The sequence below is a fragment of the Oncorhynchus keta genome, chromosome 30, assembly GCF_023373465.1.
Source record: "Oncorhynchus keta strain PuntledgeMale-10-30-2019 chromosome 30, Oket_V2, whole genome shotgun sequence".
Lineage (NCBI taxonomy): Eukaryota > Metazoa > Chordata > Actinopteri > Salmoniformes > Salmonidae > Oncorhynchus > Oncorhynchus keta.
This window is the reverse complement of record NC_068450.1, coordinates 59,249,831-59,269,921: the sequence shown is the minus strand read 5'-3', so window position 1 is coordinate 59,269,921 and position 20,091 is coordinate 59,249,831. Positions and strand designations below refer to the sequence as shown.

Sequence of the window (20,091 nt, the reverse complement as noted above, 5' to 3'; positions counted from 1 at the left end):
AGGATCCCCATTAGCCACTGCAAAAGCATCAGCTACTCTTCCTGGGGTCCACATAAACATGACATAGTACAGAAATTAGTAGTCAAGGACTGAAATACATACATCTAAAACTCCACACACAGACGACATATCAGTACATTATATTATTATATATTATATATCAGTACATACACACAATATCTAGGACTAATACAAAGTGCAGTGCAAATGAGGTGTTCTTAAATCAGCTTTTTAAAACTTGAGTTACCTGTGGTGGCAGAGAGTTATATGTAGTCATGGCTCTATTTAATACTGTGCGTTTCCCAGCCTCGGTTCTGGACCTGGGGACTAGTCTATTTATTGTGGTGTTGAAAATGCAAACCGTGACATTGAAGTGCACAAAGTCGGCATGCTTCGCTTATTGGTTGTGTGGTGCATTGGCACCGAAACCAGCCCCTCTCCCCCAGTAAATTTCGATCAGAATTGGGCTGCCTGTGTGAACACAGCCTTTGATTGTCAACTGGTCTTGGGTCTATGTAACTACAGCCGATAGACCAGCGTGAGCCCAAATGGACACAACCATGGCTCTGCATAACCTATAGTCTTCAAACTCAATGCTGGACCTCAAAACCCGTCCCACTACTTTTTGTCATTGTTCCCCTCCAATCAGGCACTTATTTAGACCTGGGACACCAATTGGGTGTAATTAATTACCAGATAGAACAGACAACCAGCAGGCTCTGGACCTCGTGGGGTAAGAGTTGAATACCCCTGACCTATAGCATATTCATTTTAAGCAATTAAGGTGAATGTATTGACTTATAGAAGGCCTAGCCAACATATAATGATGATCTATTCGTTAACTAGAAGAGGTTGTCCTCGGGTCCATTTGGGTATGGGTCTGATAGTTTTCAGGTCCGGGCACTGGCGGACTTACCATTAAACAGAAATAATACCTCTGCTCGAGGCAGAAATAAATAATAATACAAATTGCAGTAAGGCCAAATTCAATGTTTAATCAAATACATTTTTTCATATAGATTTTTGATACCTACATGGGTCCTAAAATTCAAAAGTAAATAGCTAAATGATCCTTGGTATGATCATCTTAAAACAATTCCATAGGTTAGCTTAGTAGAAACCCAGCCCGGGCCCTTAGACTCTATGGGGTTAAAAGGTCATATCTTTTTAAAGTTAAATTATATGTCTTTACTATAAATCCCTTTTTTTTTATGAGGTGGGGCGGTGGCCCTCAGACTGGCCTCTGCCTGGGGCCTCCAAATTACTATGTTCGTCCCTGGGTCCGGTTCCAACTTTTTGGACAGGAGAAGACATCCAATCCCTCCAATAAAGACTACATTTATACATTTTCAGCATAGAGCTTCTCATTCCAGATCCTATTTGGGTGCCAATCTGGTATGATTAAATGACCACCCAAGTTTGTACCAATTTCTAACTTTCTGTACATATGACTTTCTATTCTTATCCTAAACAATTTCACTGACCCTTACTTTTACATTTCTTTAGTTGCCTTACTGGGTTGTTGTTCAAGAGAAATACACTGTTTGTGTCAGCTCAGATGGTAAACAGTAACCTAGGATCAAGACTAAAACCAGAAATGGTAACCAAGCAGTAGGCGTGGCTTGGTTGGCATAAACAGTTGTGTCCCTTAGTAACCAGGGAGTGGTCTCAGTTTGGCGTAGAGAGAGCTGATCGATAGGTTTGTGACATACGGCTAAAGAGCTACAGGTAAATTGGGAACGGGAGAGTGGGGGTGTGTACAGCGGTGACCCTCAGTCACTTATTGTGTGTGTGTGTGTGTGTGTGTGTGTGTGTGTGTGTGTGTGTGTGTGTGTGTGTGTGTGTGTGTGTGTGTGTGTGTGTGTGTGTGTGTGTGTGTGTGTGTGTGTGTGTGTGTGTGTGTGTGTGTGTGTGTGTGTGTGTGTGCACAACTTCACAGTGTGGAGAATACAGTACTCTCAGAATGACTGATCCCATGCTTGCCCAGATGACCAGACTCAAACTCAGGCTGCTGGAGAAGGTCATTGATTATTTGATTGATTGAGTTTTTAAAGTTTTGGATATCAAATAATCATCTGATCATTTACTTTGATAGCCAGAAATACCATGTTTTTAACTTATTAGTGTAACAAAGAGTAGTAAAAGAGATAAATGTTTTCTGATGTGAGTTCTGGCTGCACATGGCCTCTTGTTGACTGCTGACTCCTCCCCTCCTGCTTGTCTTCATGTCCACAGCGACTGGAGAATGAGAGGGACAACAAGGACAGCAGAGCAGAGTCTGCCCCATCCACCAGTAAGACTACAACATGTTATTAAATAAATATTGTAATGAAGCGTTGAAGTACAAGCAAACCCCCTGATTGTTCCTTTTTGTGTGTAAGTTTTCTGAAGTTACTTTATTCCTAATTCTGATTGGCCAGGGAGTTTTGATGGACAGGCGGATGCGTTGCACAGTGTGCTTAGACGAAAAAAGGACCTGCTGCAAAGACTGAGGGTATGACATCCTTATTATTAAGATATTTATCACCATCATTATCATCAAACTCACATGGTGACTGTCTGTGTGCGTGTTGCCTTCAGGAGCAGCACATGTTGGAGGACCTGAGCAGACCTCACACCTGGGGTGGGACAGGGAGACGTTACTGCCCAGACCTCCTCCTTCCTCCTGTCCCTCTGCCTCCTACTCCGGCCCCCATCCATATCTACCAGCCTGCCCTTGCACCCCCCGCTCCACCCCCGCCACAGCCCCTGCCACAGCCCCCGCCACAGCCCCCACGCATCATCCAGCAAATGGTGAGACAAAAATCACTCTCTCTCCATCTATCTTCCTCTTGCTCTGCTTTTTCTCGTACACACAGACAGCTGATGCTATTTCTCTCTTTCACACAGACAGCTGATGCTATTTCTCTCTTTCACACAGACAGCTGATGCTATTTCTCTCTTTCACACAGACAGCTGATGCTATTTCTCTCTTGCGCACAGACAGCTGATGCGATTTCTCTCTTACACACAGACAGCTGATGCGACTTCTCTCTTTCACAGACAGCTGATGCGACTTCTCTCTTTCACAAAGACAGCTGATGCGACTTCTCTCTTTCACACAGACAGCTGATGCTATTTCTCTCTTACACACAGACAGCTGATGCGACTTCTCTCTTGGTCTGTAGTTGCCCCAGCAGCCTACTACCTTCATTCAGCAGTTACCACAGCAACAGCCCCTCATACAACAGATACCCCCTCCTCAGCCTTACCCTGCACCAAGGTCTGGGAGCATCAAAGAAGGTAAACACACACAAATGCAAAGTGCAGCTACTGGTGTGTGTGTATGTGTGTGTATATATATAATGTTAATTGTCATGTATGTATGTATTTGTGTGTGTGTTAGACATGGTGGAGCTGATGTTGATGCAGAATGCTCAGATGCATCAGATCATAATGCACAACATGATGCTGAAAGCAATACCTCCCACGGCCCTGTCACCACCTAACCCAGCACAGGTCCGTTTCACACACACCCACATCATTTATGTAAAAATCTAATCGTATTTGTCACAAGCGCTGAAAACAACAGTTGTAGGCCTAACCGTGAAATGCTTACTTACAAGCCCTTAACCAACAATGTAATTCAAGAAATAGAGTTAAGAAGGGGGGGGGGGTATATAGTCCGGATGGCCATTTGATTAATTGGTCAGCAGTCTTATGGTTCCTGTCACCCACATACCAAAGATCATGCCTTTTTGGAATTCTTAACATCTTATATTTGTTACTTTGTTTTCATCTTGATGTTGACCTCATCCAGGATGTTGTTGTGAGGTCAGCGGTCAAACCAAGAGGAAACGCCGTCCACCACCATCACTACGGCCCCCAGGCCCAAATGCTACCTCCCATTGGCTATCCCATGTGGCCCTCGATGACATCATCGCTACCTGAAGGGCAGGGCGGGCCTCATATGGCGTCCGTGCAGCATGTGACCTGCCCCATCACGTTGCCCCCACTCAATATGTATTAGCCTAGCCCTGAACAATATTCCCTAACCCCTATCTTCAGATATTGTCTTGAGTGAGCATTTCATATTTCAAAATATATACACATAGATGATTGATTGTAAAGGTAAAATGTATACATTGATGTTATGTTTGATAAGCATCATTTCGGGTATAGCCAAATATAAGGCTTGAATGGAGAATTTGCTTCTTGGCGCTGGAAGCATGTTGTAAATGCAAATCTGTTGGCCTACTTTGATTCGTAGTTGCAAAAGAGTGTGCAAATGACAAAGGTCTGTAAACATGCATCAGGACTCCAAAATAAATCAAACAAGACTCGCAAACATTCTTTCTTGATCCGTTTTATTCTGTATTTAATCCAAAACTCTCCATCTCTCCATTGCATCTTGGCACTGACCCAGAAGTCATACAGTACTCAAAACTACATTTCAGTTATACTTCCAGCAAATGCAAAAATAAAAACATCAGATTAGTTAGGAAATCAAATAATCTCATAATCCAAAAACAAAGTCGCTCGCATTCATTGTCCAACCGTCACTTCTAAAAGTTATGGATGACATATTAGTCAAATGATCCATGAATTATTTTAACTCCCTGAAGTTCGCCCACACACCCCCACTGCATGCACATGAAACAAACATAATGATAGCATGGTTAACGTGATCAACTCTGGTGCAGAGGCATGATGGGATACAGAGAAAACACTTGGAATCTTTCCCATGTAAGGAAAATGGCGAGAGGGTGAGACCACGAAGCGAAGATGAAGTTAGGAGGGAAAGAAAGGTAGAGAGAGAGAGAGAGAGGGCGCAACAGAGAGGTAGAGAAATGAGGTATGGGAGACTATTCCGGACTGAGCTGAATTGTGGCTCGTCCATGTTAAGGCATGGATATAAACCCACTAACTCTTATTAGAAATATAGGTGTATATATTATCTATAATCTACTGGTACATATCTATACCTCTGTGGTGTGTACCATTGCAAACTAGTCAGCAGATACTGTAAATACATACCAATATATATGTAATACACCCAGTACTATGAGTGGAAATACTGGTTCCTATTGGATCTCATGTAGAAATACTGGTTCCTATTGGATCTTATGTAGAAATACTTGTTCCTATTAGATCTCATGTAGAAATACTGGTTCCTATTGGATCTTATGTAGAAATACTTGTTCCTATTGGATCTCATGTAGAAATACTGGTTCCTATTGGATCTCAGGTAGAAATACTGGTTCCTATTGAATCTCATGTAGAAATACTGGTTCCTATTGAATCTCATGTAGAAATACTGGTTCCTATTGGATCTCAGGTAGAAATACTGGTTCCTATTGGATCTCAGGTAGAAATACTGGTTCCTATTGGACCTCATGTAGAAATACTGGTTCCTATTGGATCTCAGGTAGAAATACTGGTTCCTATTGGATCTCATGTAGAAATACTGGTTCCTATTGAATCTCATGTAGAAATACTGGTTCCTATTGGATCTCATGTAGAAATACTGGTTCCTATTGGATCTCAGGTAAAAATACTGGTTCCTATTGGATCTCAGGTAGAAATACTGGTTCCTATTGGATCTCATGTAGAGGGGAGAAGGGATCCAGGTGTAGTGACTGAGAGATGGAAAGAGAGTCAGAGACTGCAGCTTGTGACACTGAGTCGACAGAGGTCTGTATAGCGAACCAGTAAGTCATCCCACCACTAGACCTACACTCGCAGTAGATAGCAGATGTATGGAGGGGAGGGGGGTCATGCTGTGTGAACACATGATCAAAAATGTTTGGCACACAAACAGATGTCCAGAACATTGTTCGTGATGTTAAGCGATGCCACAGTGTGAAAGTCAGTGTGTGCACGCATGTGTAATGTACGTGTTTGTTTGTGTGTGTGTAAGGCGAGGCTATCTGAACACCCCCACGTTGATTGACAGGGCCACCTCTGGCTTCCTGGCCTTGATTGGCCCCATCTTCTTCTCTGGTCCCACCCCTTGGTTGGTCTCAACTTCAGCCCCCGCACCCTGCCCTCTGCAGGAGTAAAGAGGAAATAGTATCAACTTAAACTGTAGACATTTACTTTTATAAATACACTTTCTTCTAAAGCTAATGTCATACACGAAAAGCAGTGTCAACACTGTGACCTGTGTCTCATTGGATATCTTAAGAAGCCCCACCCTTTCCTGCGTTGCTCCTTCTCTTCCCTCAACCTCTGCTCATCCTGTTGGGTGCTAAAGTCCCGGTTATTGTCAATCAACAGGTTCTGTCAATCAGAAAACACCATGTTACTGTCGAAGTATTATCCAATCAGAAAACCATGTCACATTCAATAAGCAAGTTCTGTCCAATTAAAGCAGAGCAGGCTGGAACACAACCAATACGATGAACCACAGAGCTGCGTTTGTTACCTTGACACCGACGATATCACCGTCTTTAAGGTGGAAAGGCGCTCCGAGCAGAGACTCAGTCTTTTTCTTCTTCTTCCGTTTGGACACCTGCTGGCTCTGTGTGCACGCATCATCAACAAGCGCCAGGAAGAGTCATAAAATAAACCATAGGAGAGTGACAAAACATCAGGCTCCCTCCCTCCTTCCAAATCTCTTACCCAGTTGGAGAAAGTCTCCCAGGTGTGTGTGTGTGGCTGGTGCTTGGCCAGTAGCAGGGAGTCAGGAGAGAGGCCGTATGTTGAGGCCAGGGCAGAGCGTAGTGATCTGGGGGAAGGGTCTCGAGAAGCATCCCAGACCAGGTCCTTTGGAGGGGAGTAGCCCCGCTCCCCTGGCACCCCCATCTGGACACGCAGCAACACCTCCTTAGGACTGGGGGAGCGGGGAATAAGATGGTGGGAGAGGAAGAGAAGAGCGAGGGATAGCAACAGATCCAGAAATCATGTTTCCGATATCTGCTTAACTGACCAATGAGAGTAGAATAACCCCAGGCTTACCCAAGATCCTCTTCTCTCAGTAGCTGCTGCACACAAAACTCCACCCCACTGCACAACTTCAACTTCCTGTGAACAGATACTTGTTGTTGAGAAAAGGAAAGGGATGAGAGGAGATAGACAGGAGTGAGAGGGAGGAGTGTGTGTGTGTGTACCTGAGTGTGTGTTGTTGTCCTCTGAGGATACGTGTCAGTCTCTGTCCCTCCAGCTGCCACACACGCAGAAACGCAGGAGTGGGCACACACACATACTGCAGCGCCGGCAGGGTCAGCACCTAACACACAGAGTATTAACACACACACACAGCATGGACATACACACGCTAGAAGGAGCAGTATCAACACACACACACTACCTGAGTCTTCAGCTCTTCCAGTGTAGCCTCCTCTGAGATCTCCACCTGTCCCACAGTCCTCAGCTCCACCATGGCCCCACCCACTAAACACACACACATTTTAACCAGTGGACATAGTTTCACACCTTCCTACCTAGTTTCATACTGTGTGTGTGTGTGTCTCACCTGCAGTCATGACCTCCAACCTCTGACCCTCCGTGGACCCCTCCGCTGTGCCGTTGACCTCTGTTTCCATGGAGACCACGGGATCGGCTCTCGGCTCCACATACAGCCAGACTGACAGCTTCAGAAAACCCTGAGAGAGAGAGGGGGGATGTGAGAGAGGGAATACGTGTCTGTAGAGAGCGAATGGGGTTGAAAGAGAACAGGAAGTGGACAGGAAGTTGAGTGTACCTTGGGAGGAAGTCGTCCCTCAGTAATCACCAGAGCGTCTCCATGACTCAGCTTCAGCTCTGAGAGAGACGCCTCCTGGAGAAGAAACGAGAGAGATTGTGGCAGTTAGTGAAAAAGAGAGCGGAAAATGTATCCCACTTCCTGATTTCGCTGAAGCAATCATTCATTAGGACCATGGGATTATCGTGACAATAACACCTGACTATGGTCTGTTCTTAAGCCCGACGCTAAGAAGAGGTACGAGGGAACATCCCATAGGAGGGTGTTGATCACGATAATCCCCGGGTTCGAGGGCCCTTATTGCTTTCACAAAACAATTGCCAACATATAAAAAAAGATTAACAACCTGTTTTCATAAAAATGGGTACATTTGTTTTATTTCATCCGTCCACCAGACAATATAGTCAGAGAAAAAGCCAAGTGTTAGTTCTGAGATTCTGAAGTTGCAAGCCAAGCGGGCTGGTCGTCTATTCTATTGGCATGGTTGTCAGCTAAGCTGGCTGGTCGTCTATTCTATTGGCATGGTTGTCAGCCAAGCGGGCTGGTCGTCTATTCTATTGGCATGGTTGTCAGCCAAGCGGGCTGGCCGTCTATTCTATTGGCATGGTTGTCAGCCAAGCTGGCTGGTCGTCTATTCTATTGGCATGGTTGTCAGCCAAGCTGGCTGGTCGTCTATTCTATTGGCATGGTTGTCAGCCAAGCGGGCTGGTCGTCTATTCTATTGGCATGGTTGTCAGCCAAGCGGGCTGGCCGTCTATTCTATTGGCATGGTTGTCAGCCAAGCTGGCTGGTCATCTATTCTATTGGCATGGTTGTCAGCCAAGCTGGCTGGTCGTCTATTCTATTGGCATGGTTGTCAGCCAAGCTGGCTGGTCGTCCGTTCTCAGCAAAACACTTTTTGCTCTGCAAGTTGGCTACCTCTACTTTGCCAACTAGTCAATTAAATCACGACAAGCAGCTGAACCTACAGCAAACTATGTGCATTTTCATTTGTTTTACCTTTATTTCTATTGCCATTTCTTTGGATATATCCATTATAATGAGTCTCCTCTGGACACGATCATTCTCTATGGCACGGTGGAGATCGCAAAAAAAACCTGCAACATTGTTGCACAGGTCAGCGCGGCAGGCAACAAGGTTTAGACAAACCTCAACTGTTGCAAACCAAATGCTAGGATGGAAGCATGGGGAAATACTGTCGAGACATTTCTTCCCAGGGGAGTTTATTAATTGCCTGGCTGGGCTGTGGGACGCTGAAGGAGCATTGATCATTTGAATGAAAACTGTTAAAAGGAATTACCTGGGAGATTGTCGTGAATAACTCCCTGTATCAACCAATCGGTATCCAAACAACCCGTTTTATAATTCTGGTTACTGACCTCGTCCATCAAAGCCTCTCCCACCTCCTCACACCAGTCCAGCCTCCTTAGATGCCAACCGTCCCCTGTACACACACACACATACACATACACTATTAACCCACACCATTACCCCTATGCCATTAACCCTACACCATTAACACAAATGCACACACAGGGGAGAAGGGACACACTCTATAATCTAGTAGTTTTACCTTCAAGTCTTGCTGACTCCAACATTTTCTTGAGACACTACAATAGAATAGATAGGATAAGCACTCATTAGCAGAGAAGCAGATACACTGTCTGACAGAGAGACAGACACAGGCAGGCAGCCAGATAGACCGACCAGCAGACCAAACGATACGCAGTCATTCCCCACCTGTTTAACTGTGCTGGACCGCTCTACAATGATTTCCCCCTCCAAGCCAGAGGAGGGTGCTGTCCCCACACTGAAGTACAGGAACAGCTGTGTGTCTTTGGGGGCCGTTCCAGGACAGAGGGAGAGGGAGGTCATCAGCCTAACCCCAGCGTCACGAACGCTCAGCTCCTCACACACTGTGGGAGGCAACACACACACACGACAGGGCTTGACATTCAGGTAAATTTGCCAGTGGCACACCGGGCTATCGCCAACTGAAAGCTAATGGCAGAAATAATGACATTTTACTTGACAATATCACATTTACATTGATTGATTGGAGGGAAAAATACAACTTTGCGTAATCTCAAAAGGGGTGTTATTGTTAGCCATTTTGAACAGTCAGCAGGCTACTGTAGGAGGGCCAATTAAATCTGTTTAATCTTTAGCTACAGTATGTTTTCCCAGTTTCCGAGTTCTCACTATCAAAAATCACACTTTTTAAAAATGATTTATAGAAAAACAACCACAATTGGATGTTCCAAGTCCACAACAATGCTTAAACCACATCTGGAGACCACGTTTAAGGTCTGTTTAGTCAACATTTAACCGGGAAGGTTCGGGAAAGCCTTGAGAAACGTTCATTCAAACAGAGCATGACGACGAAACTGTTGCATTGCAAAGATTTAACCACGACTTGGGCCAAACATCGTAAATACCTGTTTCACATACACATTGTTGCCTTATAATATCTACCAGTTGAACGTTGAAACATCTTTCCTACATACCCTACCAGCAACCCTACTACTGTCCTTCTTCTGTGTGCTGCTCCACGGAACAACCAGTGGCGAGCTGCTCTTTCTTGCTGCCTGACAGATTAACTAGTCTGTGTGCGTGTCATAATCTGCATCACGAACTAACAGCTTTGGGAATTTGTCTGGTTTTTTTCAACAATTATATATATATATATAGCCAGGACTGTAACTATCATTAATAAAATATGTTTTGGGGGGGGGGCCTTTGTAGTCGAAGATTGACTGGCCCGGAGGGCTTCCGAAACCTCCCCGGGCAAGCAGACAGCCCTGTATGTCGATCCCTGCATCAATACATAAACACAATTAGGACGAAGTAAGAGATGCATGTGTCTATGTGTGAGGGTCATTGGGGGTTACAGTACCTGGGGGCAGGAGTTTCCCTGTGCGGTCGACCTGCCTCAGACAGCATGCCACACCTGGACAGAGATACACACACCAGTGAAGAGACAACACATATCTATGATAATAATACTGGCTGCTGCTATGAGAAGTGGTAATAATAACAGTATCTGACCTGCTAGCTGCTGCTATTAGGAGTGGTAATAATAACAGTATCTGACCTGCTAGCTGCTGCTATTAGGAGTGGTAATAACAGTATCTGACCTGCTAGCTGCTGCTATTAGGAGTGGTAATAATAACAGTATCTGACCTGCTAGCTGCTGCTATTAGGAGTGGTAATAATAACAGTATCTGACCTGCTAGCTGCTGCTATTAGGAGTGGTAATAATAACAGTATCTGACCTGCTAGCTGCTGCTATTAGCAGTGGTAATAATAACAGTATCTGACCTGCTAGCTGCTGCTATTAGGAGTGGTAATAATAACAGTATCTGACCTGCTAGCTGCTGCTATTAGGAGAGGTAATAATAACAGTATCTGACCTGCTAGCTGCTGCTATTAGCAGTGGTAATAATAACAGTATCTGACCTGCTAGCTGCTGCTATTAGGAGAGGTAATAATAACATTATCTGACCTGCTAGCTGCTGCTATTAGAGTGGTAATAACAGTATCTGACCTGCTAGCTGCTGCTATTAGGAGAGGTAATAACAGTATCTGACCTGCTAGCTGCTGCTATTAGGAGAGGTAATAATAACAGTATCTGACCTGCTAGCTGCTGCTATTAGGAGTGGTAATAATAACAGTATCTGACATGCTAGCTGCTGCTATTAGGAGTGGTAATAATAACAGTATCTGACCTGCTAGCTGCTGCTATTAGGAGAGGTAATAATAACAGTATCTGACCTGCTAGCTGCTGCTATTAGGAGTGGTAATAATAACAGTATCTGACCTGCTAGCTGCTGCTATTAGGAGAGGTAATAATAACATTATCTGACCTGCTAGCTGCTGCTATTAGGAGTGGTAATAACAGTATCTGACCTGCTAGCTGCTGCTATTAGGAGAGGTAATAATAACAGTATCTGACCTGCTAGCTGCTGCTATTAGGAGTGGTAATAATAACAGTATCTGACCTGCTAGCTGCTGCTATTAGGAGTGGTAATAATAACAGTATCTGACCTGCTAGCTGCTGCTATTAGGAGAGGTAATAATAACAGTATCTGACCTGCTAGCTGCTGCTATTAGGAGTGGTAATAATAACAGTATCTGACCTGCTAGCTGCTGCTATTAGCAGTGGTAATAATAACAGTATCTGACCTGCTAGCTGCTGCTATTAGGAGTGGTAATAATAACAGTATCTGACCTGCTAGCTGCTGCTATTAGCAGTGGTAATAATAACAGTATCTGACCTGCTAGCTGCTGCTATTAGGAGTGGTAATAATAACAGTATCTGACCTGCTAGCTGCTGCTATTAGGAGTGGTAATAACAGTATCTGACCTGCTAGCTGCTGCTATTAGGAGAGGTAATAATAACAGTATCTGACCTGCTAGCTGCTGCTATTAGGAGTGGTAATAATAACAGTATCTGACCTGCTAGCTGCTGCTATTAGGAGAGGTAATAATAACAGTATCTGACCTGCTAGCTGCTGCTATTAGGAGTGGTAATAATAACAGTATCTGACCTGCTAGCTGCTGCTATTAGGAGTGGTAATAATAACAGTATCTGACCTGCTAGCTGCTGCTATTAGGAGTGGTAATAATAACAGTATCTGACCTGCTAGCTGCTGCTATTAGGAGAGGTAATAATAACAGTATCTGACCTGCTAGCTGCTGCTATTAGGAGTGGTAATAACAGTATCTGACCTGCTAGCTGCTGCTATTAGGAGTGGTAATAATAACAGTATCTGACCTGCTAGCTGCTACTATTAGGAGTGGTAATAATAACAGTATCTGACCTGCTAGCTGCTGCTATTAGGAGTGGTAATAATAACAGTATCTGACCTGCTAGCTGCTGCTATTAGGAGAGGTAATAATAACAGTATCTGACCTGCTAGCTGCTGCTATTAGGAGAGGTAATAATAACAGTATCTGACCTGCTAGCTGCTGCTATTAGGAGTGGTAATAATAACAGTTTCTGACCTGCTAGCTGCTGCTATTAGGAGTGGTAATAATAACAGTATCTGACCTGAGCTGCTGCTGTAATAATAACAGTATCTGACCTGCTAGCTGCTGCTATTAGGAGTGGTAATAATAACAGTATCTGACCTGCTAGCTGCTGCTATTAGGAGTGGTAATAATAACAGTATCTGACCTGCTAGCTGCTGCTATTAGGAGGTAATAATAACAGTATCTGACCTGCTAGCTGCTGCTGCTATTAGGAGTGGTAATAATAACAGTATCTGACCTGCTAGCTGCTGCTATTAGGAGTGGTAATAATAACAGTATCTGACCTGCTAGCTGCTGCTATTAGGAGTGGTAATAATAACAGTATCTGACCTGCTAGCTGCTGCTATTAGGAGTGGTAATAATAACAGTATCTGACCTGCTAGCTGCTGCTATTAGCTGGAGAGGTAATAATAACAGTATCTGACCTGCTAGCTGCTGCTATTAGGAGTGGTAATAATAACATTATCTGACCTGCTAGCTGCTGCTATTAGGAGTGGTAATAACAGTATCTGACCTGCTAGCTGCTGCTATTAGCAGTGGTAATAATAACAGTATCTGACCTGCTAGCTGCTGCTATTAGGAGTGGTAATAATAACAGTATCTGACCTGCTAGCTGCTGCTATTAGGAGTGGTAATAACAGTATCTGACCTGCTAGCTGCTGCTATTAGCAGTGGTAATAATAACAGTATCTGACCTGCTAGCTGCTGCTATTAGGAGTGGTAATAATAACAGTATCTGACCTGCTAGCTGCTGCTATTAGGTGTTGTAATAATAACAGTATCTGACCTGCTAGCTGCTGCTATTAGGAGTGGTAATAATAACAGTATCTGACCTGCTAGCTGCTGCTATTAGGAGTGGTAATAATAACAGTATCTGACCTGCTAGCTGCTGCTATTAGGAGTGGTAATAACAGTATCTGACCTGCTAGCTGCTGCTATTAGGAGTGGTAATAATAACAGTATCTGACCTGCTAGCTGCTGCTATTAGGAGTGGTAATAATAACAGTATCTGACCTGCTAGCTGCTGCTATTAGCAGTGGTAATAATAACAGTATCTGACCTGCTAGCTGCTGCTATTAGGAGTGGTAATAATAACAGTATCTGACCTGCTAGCTGCTGCTATTAGCAGTGGTAATAATAACAGTATCTGACCTGCTAGCTGCTGCTATTAGCAGTGGTAATAATAACAGTATCTGACCTGCTAGCTGCTGCTATTAGGAGTGGTAATAATAACAGTATCTGACCTGCTAGCTGCTGCTATTAGCAGTGGTAATAATAACAGTATCTGACCTACTAGCTGCTGCTATTAGCAGTGGTAATAATAATAGTATCTGACCTGCTAGCTGCTGCTATTAGCAGTGGTAATAATAACAGTATCTGACCTGCTAGCTGCTCCTGTAGCTGCAGCTCTGCTATGGCCCTCTGTTTCACCTCACACAGCAGCTAGAAAAGAACACACACCCACACATTAACATACTAAACACACACACATCAATATACTAAACACACACACATTAACATACTAAACACACACACATTAACATACTAAACACACACACACATTAATATACTAAACACACATACATTAATATACTAAACACACACACACACAAATATAGTAAACACACATTAATATACTATACACACATACACACTTGCTAGCTCACCATGTTTCCAGAGGCAGGGACCTTTGCCCTCATCCTCTCCTCATCTTCCTCCCCCTCTCCTCCTCCTCTTCTCTCTGGTCGGTATTCCACCTGAAGCCAGCGACAGTCTGATGGTGTTGTCACGGTTACCATATCACCACTCACACTGAATACACTGGGGGAGAGAGACATTACACACACAGCCATAGCAAACACACCAACCACACCTCATGTCTGTCACTCACTTACGCAGATTGACACACTGCCTCGCACACGCACACCACGCTGCCCACCTGCTGTCCTGTGTCTGTGGCTCCAGCACCAGCAGTGCGTCTCCATCCTTCAAGGCCAGCTCCTTCAGGGTCCTCTGCATGTCTCCAGGAGGGAATACCCTCCACCCGCTGGCTCCTCCCCCCCCTCCTCCCCTCTTCTCCTGACACAGGAGGCTCTCCTGTGGCTCCCCTAATGCCTCCCTCACCTCTCCTAGAGTCACCCTCCCAGCGAACCCCCTCGACTCCTTCGACAGCCCCGAGCCTCCTTCCTCTCCCTCGCCTCCCCCGTCCTCTTCCCCCAGAGAGGGGCGAACCATGGTCAGCAGCATTGGTTCCCACTCGGCTCCTGTTTGGACAGTCGCCCCACAAACCTGAGGAAATAAAGGGGATATGATATGACCCGACAGCCATTTTGGTTCTAGGACGTCCAGTAGCAGTGTGTACAACGGTGGATTGTGTTGATTCGAGTGTCTCCTCACCTCTCTGCCGTTCCACACAAACAGATCAGTGCCAGTCAAGATGCCTGCACTGTAGAGAGACACCTCATCATCTGAAACACACGTACAAGAGTTCAGTATGAACTCTCACAGAATGTCCATGTTGCAAAAGTGTGTGTGTGTGTGTGTGTGTGTGTGTGTGTGTGTGTGTGTGTGTGTGTGTGTGTGTGTGTGTGTGTGTGTGTGTGTGTGTGTGTGTGTGTGTGTGTGTGTGTGTGTGTGTGTGTATGTGTGTGTGTCTCACCTGTGAGAGTGTTGTAGAGGTGAAGGCCGGCTGGCAGACTTTTGGCCACAGTCAGAGCCATATCCCCATCCCAGAGATCCTGCATCTGAACACACACACACTGATTTGAGCTTTTTGCAAAGTGCCATGGCGTCATTAAGGAAGTGAGTTAATGAGTCGGAGTGATGACGTCACCTGGTAGATGTTCAGTCGCAAGTCTCCTACGGTCCTGCGGAGGTCAAAGGTGAGGTTGGTGGCCTCTTTCTGCTCTACGCTGATTGGCTTAAGAGCTCCGTTCTCCAACCTATAGCGCGGCGCTAGGTGGAGACGCAGCTCAACACTGTTATTGTTGGCCTCAAACTCCTCCCTATAGCAGAGTACACACACACACACACACACACACACACACACACACACACACACACACACACACACATAGCGAAAAAACATCAGCAAAACATAACAAAATACAGTGTGTGTGTGTGTGTGTGTGTGTGTGTGTGTGTGTGTGTGTGTGTGTGTGTGTGTGCGCACGTGTGTACCGTCTTTGTTGTAGTCTTCGGTTCTCCTCTTCAGCCATCTCCAAGAGGTGAGGGGGAACCTTATACCCAGGATTCCTCAGGGCTGCCAGAGGGAAAACCTCATTTTAAAGACTGTATCCGTGTGCGTTTTCACGTCTCTCCGTCACCATCTCTCTTTCTCTCCCACTCGCATCAAGTTTGGATGCGGCTCTCCTTTTCTTGTGTTCACTCACTCTCTCCCTCCCTTTCCGTCTTACACCCCTCTCCCACACACGCACAAACACCCACGTACCTCCAGAAGGCCTGCGTAGCAGTGTCTTCCTGTAGAACAGCATGTAGGCGCTCTCCTTTCCCTGGTACATTTTCTCTACTTCTCTCTCATGGATCGACGTCACTGTGGAGTCATTCAGATCAAACCAGTGGCTGCCCTGTGGAGAGATGGAGAGAGACAGAATAGAGATTTAAACCTAACCAATTGCAGCATCAACATAGCAGACACACCATCATTAAAGCAGAACCATGAGAGGTCTAACTAGTGTACCTGTGGTTCTGGTGCCGCCTCCAGTCCTGGTTCTGGTTGGGCGTTGGCAGTGTTGTTGTGGACTGGGTCTGGGTTAGAGCTAGGGCCAGGGGTTGTGTGGGCTGGGCTGGAGGGCTGGGTCACCGGGCTAGGGGGGTTGGCTTTCAGGGCCACCCGAGTGCCGTTATTGACCAACACAAACACGTCACTGTGGTTCTGGAGGAACTGCAGAGGGAGAGAGGAGGCGAGAGGGGGATGAGTGGAAGGATAACATGTAGAACGATGTAGAGGAGATAAGGAAAGGTACGCGTTCGTGTGACGCTGTGGAGCTCTTGGGGGACGCCCATCAGTCATGTCCTACCTTGCCTATGGGGCCGTGGAGTTTCCTGTACTTCTTGCTCCAAGAAGAACCGATCTTGTCCATCAGTCTCTGGCCCAGCTGATCCAGCTGCATGCTCCTGCTCTCCTCCTACAGGCCAGGATGGGAACAACACCACATTAAGATCAGACACAGTCACTGGACCTACTGACGATGTGGCCCGTGGTGCTCTCGTTCCATCGGGTTAAACCAGCATGCTTTGCGTTACCTGGGCTATTATGGAGGAGAGTACAGATAGAGGGTCGTCTTTCTCCGGCTCAGGATACACTCTCACTTCCTTCTTCTTCTGAACCTTGGGTTTGGAATCCTCCTCCTGATACAAACGCAAGCGCGTAAATACAAAGACACACACAAACACACAATTCGCTATTAGCACATTTAGTGACATACTCCAAGCCTCGATTGTTTGATATGCAATTGTTGTTCTCTCCTCCCCCCTCCCGCGCTCTCTCACCGGCGGTTCCCACAAGCCGAGGTGGTCCATGTCTTTGATGTAGACGTGGTAATGGCCGCCATAACAGCCTCCCTTATGGATGATGACAGAGAAGAGTTCATAGGAGTACTCCGAGTCCTCGTCTTCAGTCTGGGAGAGAGGGTGACATACCTTATAACGCGACATAACATATTTTTTAAATGGTTTGACATTATTTGAACTAAGTCATGTAGAGTACAGTGTTAGAGTAAGTGGCAGTGAAGCAATGCAGATCAGTGTGGGTGGAGGTTGTACCTGTTCACAGAAGGGCCTGAGGTTGATGGTGAGAGGGAAGGTGTAGCGACCAGTCTCCTTGTAACGCTCGCACCTGGCAAAATCAAAGTTAAACCTCAACAGAGACACTGTCAGGAAGGGAGGGAGCTTCCTCAGCTTGGCAGACTACAGAGGAGAGAGAGAGAGAGAGAGAGAGAGAGAGAGAGAGAGAGAGAGAGAGAGAGAGAGAGAGAGAGAGAGAGAGAGAGAGAGAGAGAGAGAGAGAGAGAGAGAGTTCTGGAATCAGTGCCAATTCTAGAATAAACAAGTACATTTTAAATCCATGCCAATACTCCTACTAACCTTAGCAGCAGTGACTAGTTGGTCACACTGGCCACAGCGGTAGAGGTTACTGCCTTCAAACATCTCCTCTTCCACAAACATGTCCCAGAGCGCCCCCTCCAGGCCACACACGCCACGTACACACACGGTCAGGTCCAGGAAGTCCTCCTGAGAGCCAAGAGAAAGAGGTGTAAGCAACACAAAGATAAAACTGGTACATGTGTGTATCTCCATCTCTTCATTCAAAGACTCAATCATGGACACTCTTACTGACAGTTGTGGCTGCTTTGAATGATGTATCGTTGTCTCTACCTTCTTGTCTGTGCCCACTAATGTGTGTACCCTGTTTTGAGCTGCTACCATGTTTTGCTGCTGCCATGTTGTGCTGCTGCCATGTTGTTGTCATGTGTTGCTACCATGCTGTGTTGTCGTCTTAGGTCTCTTTATGTCGTGTTGTGTTTGTCTCTCTTGTCGTGATGTGTTTTGTTCTATATTTTTAATCCCAGCCGCAGTTCCCGCAGGAGGCCTTTTGCCTTAAGTAAATAATAATTTGTTCTTAACTGACTTACCTAGTTAAATAATGGTTACATAAATAAAAACCTGTCTCTGGCTGATGTTGCCACACTCTTTGCAGAGGATGCTGTTGACAGTGGTGCCATGGTAGAGGTGCTGGATGAACGCACTACCGCTGGTGTCCACCAGGGAGTGCTCTAGGGCACTGAACAGAATCCTGTTCAACTCCTGCACATCATGTTGCCTGCTCTCCTACGGGAGAGAGATGAGAGAGAGAGAGGTAAGCAAAATACTGCAGGAGAAAGTGATGTAGCATTATATAAAGCAAGCCTCATTCTCTAGTTTAGTCCCTGCGTCACACACACCGCCATTCATACACACACTCGTTCACATGCTCATGTTCACACACACTACCTCGCTGTTGTTCCATCCGAAGCTGTCAGTGAGATCACCAGTAGAGGCACTCTGTTGGTCCACCAAGAGTAGACGAGCAAACAGCCTCTGGAGCTCCAATGGAATAACCCTGACCTGAGGGACAGAGTTAATGTACTACTCAAACACACCAATACAAATAAAGACATGCACACAGTAAGGAACACACACTCCCATGGTTGGTTCTTTACCTTGGCCTCTGGTTTGTCTTTGTCCTCCACGCAGCCCAATTCCTTTGGACCCAGACTGAACAGCTCCTCTACACACACACACACACACACACACACACACACACACACACACACACACACACAGTATTGCAAATACAGTATGAGCCAAAGACAGAACACCAAGTGACCTGACTTGACCTCTCACCTCTGAACTCCGGGGTGAAGAGCAGGGTCTGGAGCAGGGAGTTGAGGTAGCACGTCCCTCCCTGGTTTTTAATCCCGCTGAGATTAACTCTTCCCCGGGGTGGAGGTGGCTCCCCTTCCCTTTTAACAACTCTACCTCCTGAGGCAGCCAGAGAAAATCCCTCCTCCTCTTCCTCGAAAAGACTCCCAAACATGGCTGGGCTTGCGTCTGTTTCTCTCTTTCCTGTGAAACGCACCTTCAGGGGACTTAATTGAATGTCTAATTGTGTTCACGATCGCGTAGCTAGCTAACCAATAACTCCTCTTGCTATCTCATCTTGGTCTTGCCTAGCTCTCTGTTGATAGTAGTGGGACTGACTCTGAAATAAGACGACTTTACAGGGGTAAACATAGCTATGAATAGATAACTAGTGTGTTCCCGTATAGTGATCGAGTTATAGCAATTATTGTAGCGGTTAACTAACAAGCTATACAATCATTGCCCTTACAATACGAGTTAATTTAGTGTGAACTGAGTTTACAACAGATACATTCGGACCGGTGACAGACAACTACCCTACCTGGCTATCTGACTCGTTAGCTATCAAGTAAAACGTGTTTCAGCGTTCCTGACGCAAATAGATCAGTAACTCCAGAAATCTCCTAATGCTTTTTTTGTAAAGTTATAATCGAAGCCAAACTCTGTCTACATTCCTCTGTTTTAAATAAGAGAAAAAACGAAAAAACGTAAATAAAAACACCATTGATGAACAGTGCGCAGCCATAATGTCCTAAAACCAAAGGGTAGAGTGGGGCATTGTGGTAGTTGTAGTGTCGTTTTAAAATCACAGGTTGGCACCTCGGCTGAATAAACTACATGTCCACCAAGTCTTCTTTTCGATTTCGCAGGAGCATCAAGCCTCTTGTAGTTTTTATAACATGGCTTGTCTGTCATCCGGTGCATGTCTCAAACACACACAACACATAAAT

At 45.5% G+C, this 20,091-nt stretch overlaps 2 protein-coding genes across 4 annotated transcripts; one reads left to right on the top strand and one right to left on the bottom strand.

The window, feature by feature from the left end:
* The first annotated feature begins 1,662 nt into the window (after positions 1-1,662).
* zgc:112416 (uncharacterized protein LOC550509 homolog) lies at positions 1,663-4,331 on the top strand. Of its 2 annotated transcripts, XM_035745113.2 has the most exons (8): positions 1,663-1,728; positions 1,940-2,020; positions 2,236-2,293; positions 2,421-2,494; positions 2,581-2,793; positions 3,168-3,282; positions 3,386-3,498; positions 3,800-4,331. In XM_035745113.2, the coding sequence occupies exons 2-8, from the start codon at positions 1,964-1,966 to the stop codon at positions 4,007-4,009; spliced, it is 840 nt and encodes a 279-aa protein (XP_035601006.1). In that variant the 5' UTR covers positions 1,663-1,728; positions 1,940-1,963; the 3' UTR covers positions 4,010-4,331. The 2 variants fall into 2 exon arrangements, with proteins under 2 accessions (XP_035601006.1, XP_052344647.1); XM_052488687.1 differs by lacking the exon at positions 1,663-1,728 and having other exon boundaries at positions 1,895-2,020.
* On the bottom strand, positions 4,330-19,907 carry LOC118363188 (ubiquitin carboxyl-terminal hydrolase 40). Of its 2 annotated transcripts, XR_008087664.1 has the most exons (32): positions 19,124-19,907; positions 18,940-19,007; positions 18,731-18,844; positions 18,404-18,568; positions 17,825-17,971; positions 17,504-17,647; positions 17,231-17,359; positions 16,985-17,089; positions 16,759-16,866; positions 16,419-16,622; positions 16,170-16,305; positions 15,899-15,980; positions 15,552-15,723; positions 15,378-15,462; positions 15,116-15,186; positions 14,658-15,007; positions 14,386-14,539; positions 14,101-14,161; positions 10,581-10,634; positions 9,425-9,600; positions 9,258-9,294; positions 9,064-9,128; positions 7,685-7,759; positions 7,457-7,586; positions 7,292-7,374; positions 7,092-7,210; positions 6,940-7,005; positions 6,604-6,814; positions 6,407-6,502; positions 6,176-6,261; positions 5,373-6,029; positions 4,330-5,342 (listed from the first exon to the last, which is right to left on the bottom strand). XR_008087664.1 is itself a non-coding variant. In XM_052488686.1 (31 exons), exons 1-31 carry the CDS (start codon positions 19,314-19,316, stop codon positions 5,906-5,908), a joined length of 3,810 nt encoding a protein of 1,269 aa, XP_052344646.1. In that variant the 5' UTR covers positions 19,317-19,907; the 3' UTR covers positions 4,330-5,905. The 2 variants fall into 2 exon arrangements, 1 of the variants encoding a protein (XP_052344646.1); XM_052488686.1 differs by having other exon boundaries at positions 4,330-6,029.
* Between the last annotated feature and the right edge of the window lie 184 nt (positions 19,908-20,091).